Genomic DNA, 9,647 nt, shown 5'->3' on the forward strand with positions numbered 1-9,647 from the left:
AAGAGAAACAAAAGGGTATGCCTAAGATGCCACATCTCCCCATGCTCTGCCTGCTGCAATTGGAGGCCTCATCTGAAATTCTCTTTGGGTGTATAGTCAAGTTACATTTTTCTCTTAATTTTTAAAAAGAATTAAAATCATTATATTTTGCAGAGGGAGTCTTGTTTTTACACATCTATCTTTCCTAGAGGCACTAGAAATTTCATTCCCCTACCCTCCCAGGATGGACCAGCCCAGGGAGATATGGGGGGCACTTCTGACTTCTCATCTCTCTCCCTTCTTCATAGGGGGGAAAATTACTATTTCCTCATCAAAATGGGGGTGAATGACCACAGCACATGTTTCTGTTCATCCTTCATTTGTCAGACCCAGCCTGTTGCTGGCTGTGGCCTTCTCACCCCACATGGCAAATGGTCTGTCCCTCCTCAGGGAAGCCTCAAAGACCAGCTGCTCAACCATGAATGGGTTTAGGGGACCAAGAAGCCCACCATGACCTCAGGTCCAAGTTGCTTTCTCAAATCCAGGTTTATCAAATATAAAACTAACATTTTTATCTCCGTCCAACCCTCATGAATGTTTTTTCTGTTGATTATGAAATTGAAAGGGGAATGATTATTATCCCAAGTAACCCCCAATACAGAAAAGTTATTGAACTATTAATTTGCCACAGTTTCTGAAAATATGAGATCGTGAAGCTTTTTAAAGATGCTTAAAAGAAGCCCTGGCCAGTGTTGCTCAGTTGGCTGAGCATCGTCCAATGCGCCAAAAGGTTGCTGATTTGATTCCTGGTCAGGGCACATACGCGGGTTGTGGGCTCCATCCCCAGTAAGGGGGCATACAGGAGGCAGTCAATCATGTTTCTCTCTCACATCAACGTTTCTCTCTCTCTCTCTCCCTCTCTCATCCCTCCCTTCCTCTCTCTCTAAAATCAATAAAAACATTTTTAAAAATAGTTGTTTATTTAAAAAATAATGCTTAAAAGGAACTGCAGGTGGCACTTAGCTCACAGTAAGAGTAGCACTGATATATATTGCTTCTACTATGAAAAACATGACAGAAATTAAAATAGAAAGAAAAATACTACATATTTTTTTCTTTTCTTTTTTTTTAAAGTAAAAATGCTTGTATAGTTGAGAGATTAGGAAAGCCAAAACTTATCAAACAGAATACCAAAATGTCGCTATCCCCTATCTACTCGTTTTTGAAATAAAAATACTACATATTTTTTCTTTTCTTTTTTTTTAAAGTAAAAATGCTTGTATAGTTGAGAGATTAGGAAATCCAGAACTTATCAAACAGAATACCAGAATGTCGCTATCCCCTATCTACTCATTTTTTTCCTTCCAGCAACTGAATAGCCACCCCTTTTCTATTAATTCCATTATGACAGATTCTCATCTTTGCTCCAGTCCTGACTTAATTTCAAGAGTTAGTCCAAGCGTGTCCTTGTGTGGTAGATAGCTCTAACATGACCCCCAAAGATCTCCATCTCTATTCTTGTCATTGTGTAATCCCCTCCCTTAGAATGTGCACTGGACCCACTGACTTGTTCATAATAGAATACAGCAAGAGTGTGATGGGATGGCATTTCCAAGATTGGGTCTGAGAAGACCGTGACTCCCATCTTGCTGGCACGCGCTCTCTGACTCTTCGCTGGCTCACTCTGATGAAGTCAAGCTGTCATATAGTGAGAGCTGGTGGAGAGGCCCAAGTGGTGAGGAACTGAGGTTGATTTATAACCATCCACTACAAAGGAACTGAAGTCCTCAATCCAACAGTCTGAGAACTGAATTCTACAAATAACCATGTGAGCGATCTTGGAAGCAAATCCTTCCCAGCTGAGCCTTGAGATAACCCAGTCAGTGCCTTGACTTCAGTCTGTGAGAGGCTCTGAGCAAAGGACCCAGCTATGCCACACCTGGACTCATGGCCAATAGAACTGAGTCTATTAACAGAGATAATAAATACTGTGTTAGGTCACTAAATTTGAGGGTTATTGGTTATTCGGTAATAAGTAACTGATACCCTATTTTTGAATCTTTGTATTCATCTCTTGGAAAAAGAGTCATTAATTGGTTCCTATTAATGTATTATATGATGAATTCTATTAAATAGTATTTGATAGAACTTATCCATCTCATTGTCAATATAATTGTTGAGTATTTACTAAATGCAAAAAAAAACCATGTTGGGCACTACCACTGCTGGCATTTTTCTTTTTCCTTTTTAAAAAATCCTCATCCAAGGATATATTTATTGGTGAGAGTGAGAGAGAGAGAGAGAGAGAGAGAGAGATTGATTCAGTTGCCTCCTGTATGCGCCTTGACCGGGGATCAAACCCACACCTTTTTTGGTGTACAGGACAACGGGACAACACTCCAACTGACTGAGCCACCCTGCCAGGACACTGCTGGCCACTGCTGGCATTTTTCTTGTTTCATAAAGAGTTTCAGCAGTAAGTCTTTTTTATCTTCTCTTTTCTTTCCCCCTTTGCTTTAGATTTTAGTTGTTAATGTTTTAGGAAGCAAAAGTAATCCCACTTGTGCCAGCTAAATTACTGAACAAAATAAAGATAGATGGAACATTGAAATGCCCACCTGAATGCATGCAAATGGACTACTTTCTAAGATAATTAAAAGCTGATTCCATATCCGCTCAGCACCCCACACGCCGGCTGGTACCTGCTTTGACTGATGAAGTCATTGAGCACCGTCTTCATTTTCTCCTCTGGTGCTTCCTCTGAAATCTTGATCAATTCTTTCACTTCTTCTATACTTTCTTCCTGAAAACAAACCACAGAGGTGGAGAAATGAGAGGTGAGAATGAGACACTGTAGTGGAGATATTGATTGTAACACCCCAGAAATAATATATAGCTATTTTTTTGTTTGTTTTAGAAATGAAGGAAGATTTCCCCTGTTTTCTTGTATCTGAACTGGAAAATACTACTGCATGCTGACTATTAATTTTCCTTTTCTTAACTGGATTCGGGCTGAACTTGTAGGAAACTGTCCACCATGTTAGGGATTTAGGCTTTTACATTAATTGAAACCAGGATCTATCAATTTTGTGGGAGAACTGTCAATCCCTTGCTCTTTGGAGATTAGGAAAACAGCCTACCATAGGCCCTACACCAATGAGAAGCAGAGCAGGGATCTGAATTCAGATAGTTTGATGTAAAGTCCAGGGATTTTGCAAAATGTATTCTCATTCCTCTGGGACCATGTGGTAAGAGGGACCTGTGCCCTCCAAATGCAACAACTTCAATTTATTTGTATTTAGACTAAGGTCAAGACCTTCTACTGGGTGGATAAAAAATCCTTTGGCCTCCAGCTTCCCAGTGATCAATTCCATGGCCTGTCAGTCACCTACCAGCAGGTCCGCCATTTTCTCCAGCATGTTGGACCAATACAGCCTAAACGTCTGGTCTCCCCAGGAACTGATGAAGTAGACGCAGGGCTTCTTGGCCTCAAATGGCAAGTAGTTGTAATTTCTGTGAAAACATATTAGGACGTAAGTTGGCAATCAAGTGTTTTCAGGCAATTCCAGCCACAGATTCTTGTTTTGTATGTTCTATGTGGGGTGGGCGAGGGGTGGTGACAAAACTATCAAAGTATCATTAATTCCATCCTTAGCCTATACTTGGGGACTCATGAGCAATAAACAATGAACAGTGATGTGGCTGAGGAGAAGAGAGGTACTAACAGCTACTGCTATCAGATTCAGGGAAAAACTGGAAATGATCAACAGAGGGCAGAATTTATCAAGCAAGCCCTCTTCAAGGAGGAAGGTTTTAACTTGAGAGAGGAAAGAAGGGGGGAAAACTGACATCGTTCCTTTAATGTCTATATGCTACGCACTGTGTAAGGGTCACTTGAGATAACAGATATAAATGTATTTTGTAAACTGAAACTGCTAGAGAAATGTAAGAGGGTAATATTATTAATGAGGATAAAAGCATAGGCCTCAAACTAAACTTCAGGATCCCATGGCTTCCCTGCCATCCATCCATCCACCCATCCATCCATCCAATATTTATGGTTACCAGGCATTAGTGCTAATGATGTAGGTGACTCACTAGGCTAAGAAGGGACAAGAGGGATGTCAAAGTACCTAGAAGGGGAAATGCAGCACCAAAGAGAATTTTGGGGGGACAGTGGAGTATGCTTAAATGTGATGAGGAAAAGACAGTTAACAGGATGAGACTGCAGACAGGAGAGGTTTTCATCCCAATAAGCTAAAGAGAACTTTAGCCTGAAGGAATGCATGATTGTTCTTTTTAGCTCTCCAACCCCAGTTTCTTTTGGAAATCACGCCCCATGGTCTGTTCTGCAGACAATAAACCAGCAGGTGCCCATTCATAAGAGAAGCCAAATAAATTCTTGGCAGAAACTCAGGTTGTTATTACAGCAAGAAAACAAAAAAATTAAAGGGGTTAGAACCAAACTGCTTGCATGTCTTTTTAAAATTATCACATTGAGAATCCTGCAGCTGAATAAATTTCCTCTCAATGTTGTGCTTTGTTCCAAGGTTTCTTTGTGCTAATGATATTCAAGGCCTTTGTCTCTTTGGTTCCCAGGGTCCTCCTCCCTCTCAATTTTGTGCTTTGTTCCAAGGTTTCTTAGGTTTGGATTATTTTGTGCTAATGATGTTCAAGGCCTTTGTCTCTTTGGTTCCCAGGGTCCTCCTGGTCTCACTGGGTCTAGGTGTCTCAGGTAAATTACAGTGCAGATGGAGGACAGCAGATGGGAGGGCACCACGTTGCCAGTGGAAAGAGAAGGCTGCCAGTTTGAATGGCTGCCCTGACACACGACCAGCCTTGTGACTTTGGTCAAGGGTAGGCCTGGAATCCGAGAATCAAATGATGACCCATCATTAGGTGTCTGTGCTCCAAACTCATTGCTGAGCTCCAGCCCAATACATAAATTCATGTGAATGCATGTGCTTTGCAAAACTGGAAAGCCCAGAACAAACACACAGTGGAATTTTAAGTGCTATGCTAAATCACCCCTTATAAGATGGTATTTTAATGAAGGCAACAGACAAATAAATTGTGTGTATATGTGTGCACATGCGTGTAGGGGTCTATTATAGACACAGGATCTTCCAATTTAGTTGCTGCCACCCTAGCGTGCCACTATGTGGACAGACCCTCAATATAGTGACTGAGAAATATACAGAAAGCCCCAAAACACTAGCATGACTTATTTTGGTTTCCTCGAGCCAGCTGCTCAGACTAATATAAGGTCCATCCAAGGTTGCCTTGAGACCTCTCATCTCCTCCCTAACCTTCCCACACTATATCCCCTGACATTGTCACCAATGGTCAACAATAGGCTAGTCCAACAAGGTGAGGGATGTTCTTGCTACCTGGTCCCAGTGAAAGAATGCAGAATATTTCTGATTAGTTTCAGAGAAGACCTTCAGATCCCGTTATAGGATCCACTCATTGAGGTCCTCAGTTTTAAAAATGGACAGAGAAGCTATTAAGGGACTGGGAAATTTGGGGTTCTTTATGGTGTGTGTAAGGGAGGATGGACAGCCAAGTATGGCTGCCAGAGATCCCAAAAAAGGCCCCAACGAAGATGGTCTATGGGAAGGGGTAAGGTGGTCAATGGGAGGGGGGAGATGGCCCCATGAGAGGGACAGGATTTAGAAAACATGGGGCATGCTAAAAAGGGAGAAGACAACAATTAGGATTATTTTCACTTACTCCTTTCTACTTTTTTCCAAACACTCTCTCCATTTCTTAAGCCCCTTCTCATTCTTTAGGATGTCACCTTTTCTGTGACCTTTCCAACTCTTCACTTCCTCCATAGGCAGAGTAGTCACCCTCCCCCCTCTCTCTGCTTCCATAATACTCTATACCCAACCCAGTTATAGCAACTCCTTAACTCATTTGGAAACAGTTATGAGCATCTATATGTGCCAGGCACAGAGAGGAGCAGAAACACAGGGGAATAGCAGAGGCCCTGCCTCAGAGTGCTCACAGTCTAATGAGGACACAGACAAGTGAACATGTCTTCATGTGGTGTCATCAGTGCTTGGAGGAGGTGAGTGTCAAGTCCAAATCAGACTTGGGATTCAGGAAAGGGAACTTGGTCTTTGTCTTGAAGGTTAATGGGAGCCAGCAGTTCTGAGGAGGGATTTGTTGCCTGGCAAAGGGAAGAGCATGTTTAGAAAGACGAGAAGCAGCAGTCTGGGGAACTGCCAGGGCCATTGTGTGGCTGGAGGAAACGTGGAGTTTGGGAAGTGACTGAAGATGTTGGCAGAGAAGTAGATGGGCATTGAATGACCAAGTTATGGCCTCTGAAATTAATCCTGAAAGCCACTGGCCACCCATGGATGATGCCAACTGGGGAGTCACTGGTTCAGATAGATAGTTTGGTAAGTTTCTTGAAGAACATTCAAGCCAGATAATGGTTTTTAAATAATCCAGATGAAGATGCCAACTCGCTGAATTAAGAAATGGCAAGAGATATAGGAAATATTTAAGAACTAGAATTGACCATACTTTATTGCTGATTGGATGTGGGTAGGAAGAAAAAAGAGAATGATAATTTTGTGATTAAAAGGACTCAGAGGATGGGAGGACCAGTCTATGAGATTGGAAAGATGGGAAGAGAAGCAACGTTGTAAAGAATTTATGGGATGCCCAGGGGATCGGTTTGGATCTGTGCCAGGAAAGAAGGCTGTCTGGGGAAATAGATTGAATCCTGGTTTTCCTAATAGTGGTCAGTGAGCCATGGGTCTGTGCCCAGAGAGAGAGTCTAGATGGAGAAGAGCAGAGGGTGAAGAGCTCTGGTGACGTGGGTCCAATCTCCTTGCATGTAAACGAGAAGAGCAATGTGCTCTTGGGAGAGTCCCTGCAGATCATGAAGTCTTTATTCACCGCACAAGGCTCAGAACACAGAGGTCTCTCACTGTGTGTGGCTTCCCCTTATTCTCATAAATCCCTTGGTTGGTGCTTGAACCACTTTCTTAAAACCGAATTCTATAATTTTACTTCTCTTTGCATGTTGAGATTTTACATGGGTTCGGGCTCAGTGAGGGTACATGTAGGTGCTGGCTGTTTTCTGACTGTCTTTTCTGGTGGCTAACAATCGTTTTTTGAGTTCTTCAGTTGGACTGTGTCAAAGTAAAATAAGAAGTGATGTATTCAATAATGCCACTAAATTGAGTTTGCATAATAGCACAGAACTCAGATGAATATAATAACTGTTAATAGGGTTTGTATTGAATTTTTAAATTCTGGCCTTCCTACCTGTTATGCATCAAAGTTCTAGAATAAAGGGAACTTCAGATCTGATCATAATAACCATCATCATTGCTCTGCCCTTAAGTGAATTACCCGGATGTGTCATTTGGAGAGTTGTTGACATGAAACTAAGAATTCAGGAGAGTGGCACTTACCATGCTGGCCAGACGTATGCTTGCTCCCATAACTGAGATTAACAATAATAATAATGTTTCTGGTTTTAGGGAAGAACTGAAACTAACAGTCCCAGAAATTGGTCAGACTCCCACTGTCAGAAACTGTTGCTTCTGCCATCTCCTACCTGTTTCCTTCTGTCACGAGTGGCTTCTCTGGGTGAGTGGTGGAGACCATAGGGATGGCAACCTCCTGCGCTGTGTCCCTTTCTCCCTCTTGCAGCAGCGGAAGGGTGTCTTCTTCAGCTGATTCAGCTGACTTCTTCTTACTCCCATGATGGGAGCCTCCATCAATCAAGTTTCCAAAATTACCTGCAGAGGCAGTAGCAAGGGGAGAGGGGCCAGGTGTCAGTCAAGAAGCAGAATCAGGCAGCTTGACATAAGGGACCCAAGTTCATGTCCTCCCCAAGCAGGGAAATAAGATCTCAGTATGAAGGCAGGAAGAGCATGGTTAGACCAAAGAAATAAGACTGACAATGACAATGAGCCATCATCTATAACCATGCTATGTCCTCATTTGTAAAAACTACTTAAGTTACAAATTAACTGGATTCCATCTCCATTTCTTTCTTTGAAACAGATTTCCAGATGTGAATCAAGACCTTCTCTGATGGAATATCCAATCTTGGAATCGTTTTTCCAGAATGTGCATCAGCCCAGAAAGATTTCTGGGAGTTATAATAAAAGCACCCACTATATGCATGGCATTCTGCCTGCACTGATCCATTAAACCCTTGCAACAGTTCTATGAGAAGTTATCATTATTCCTATTTAATAGATGAAGAAACTGAGGCCCAGAGAAATTAAGTGAGCCTAGTATAATGGAACCAGGTTTACTAACCCAAAACTGTCAGAATCCAAACTATATTCTTAATATGTTTTTTAAAGTATGAAAATAAATCTATCCCTTATGTAGAAACACAAGAGCAAACAAGGAATTATTAACTGTTTTCTCAAGTAATGGTTGTATGGCCCATGCCATGTGCCAGGCACTGTGCTTGGCCGCACTTACCAATAGAAACTTCAAAGCTAATGGGTTTATCTCCAATCTTCCGGTCAATCATGGTGGCTTCAAAAAATGCTCCAAAGAGTAAAAATTCCTCATATTTTTCTGGTACAATCTATAGAAAGAAAAAGTATATATGAGATAGGCCTGGTTCCTTATATTTTATTATTAGGAAGCTGATGCTAACCTGGTCCAGGGAATTCATAGGCATTTGAGTCTCAGTGTCAGCCTGAAATGGCACACACTTTCCCCACTAATCAGACAGGCAGGAACCGGGACCTGCAAATTGCATATCCAAATTCAATCATTTATCTAGAATGTAGTCTCAGAGCTTCTACCTTACAATAAAAATGTCCTTTTTAGGATATTTATCTATTTTTATAATTTTTCAATTACAGTTGACATTCAATATTATTTTATACTAGAGGCCCAGTGCATGCAATTCATGCACTGGTAGGATCCTTAGAGGCTGCTGGCTGCTGGCTGCCAGCCGGCCAGGGCCTCCCTCCCTTCCACCAGCTGGCCCCGCCCCCCTGGTCGAACTCCCAGACGACCTCCATACTATTATATAGGATTAGTTTAAGGCAGTGGTTGGCAAACTGTGGCTTGCGAGCCACATGCGGCTCTTTGGCCCCTTGAGTGTGGCTCTTCCACAAAATACCGACTTCTATATATGGGCCATAAAGTTTCAATCACACTGTACGTGCGCACCTGCACGTGGTATTTTGTGGAAGAGCCACACTCAAGGGGCCAAAGAGCGGCATGTGGCTTGTGAGCCGCAGTTTGCCGACCACTGGTTTAAGGTGTACAGCATAGTGGTTAGATATTTATATAATTTACAAAGTGACCCCCCCATCAATCTAGTGCCCACCTGGCACCATACTTAGTTATTATAATATTATTAACTATAGTTTACATCCATGTGGCATTTTGCAACTGCTAATTTGTACTTCTTAATTCCTTCACCTTTTTCACCCAGTTCCCCAACTCCCCTCCCTTCTGGCAACCACCAGTCTGCTCTCTATATCTATGAGTCTGTTTTAATTTTGTTTGTTTATTTTGTTCATTAGATTCCACATGTAAGTGAAGTCATATGGTATTTGTCTTTCTCTTATTCCACTTAGCATAATACCCTTTAAGTCCATTCATGTTGTCACAAGTCATAAGATTTTATTCCTTTTTATAACCAAGTAACATTCATATATATATAT

At 41.8% G+C, this 9,647-nt stretch overlaps 1 protein-coding gene across 1 annotated transcript in view; it reads right to left on the reverse strand.

Moving 5' to 3' along the window:
* The window catches only part of LOC102259487 (fer-1-like protein 6), a gene marked incomplete at its 3' end in the record, with an annotated part of 46,143 nt that overhangs the window by 7,024 nt on the left and 29,472 nt on the right, over nt 1-9,647 (reverse strand). The window contains exons 11-14 of the mRNA XM_005885182.2: nt 8,443-8,551; nt 7,559-7,742; nt 3,372-3,492; nt 2,682-2,782 (exon numbers count right to left, since the gene is read on the reverse strand). Coding sequence (XP_005885244.1) covers nt 2,682-2,782; nt 3,372-3,492; nt 7,559-7,742; nt 8,443-8,551 — 515 coding nt within the window. The remainder of the gene's footprint in view (nt 1-2,681; nt 2,783-3,371; nt 3,493-7,558; nt 7,743-8,442; nt 8,552-9,647) is intronic.

Source organism: Myotis brandtii, unplaced genomic scaffold (assembly GCF_000412655.1).
Source record: "Myotis brandtii unplaced genomic scaffold, ASM41265v1 scaffold896, whole genome shotgun sequence".
Taxonomy (NCBI): domain Eukaryota; kingdom Metazoa; phylum Chordata; class Mammalia; order Chiroptera; family Vespertilionidae; genus Myotis; species Myotis brandtii.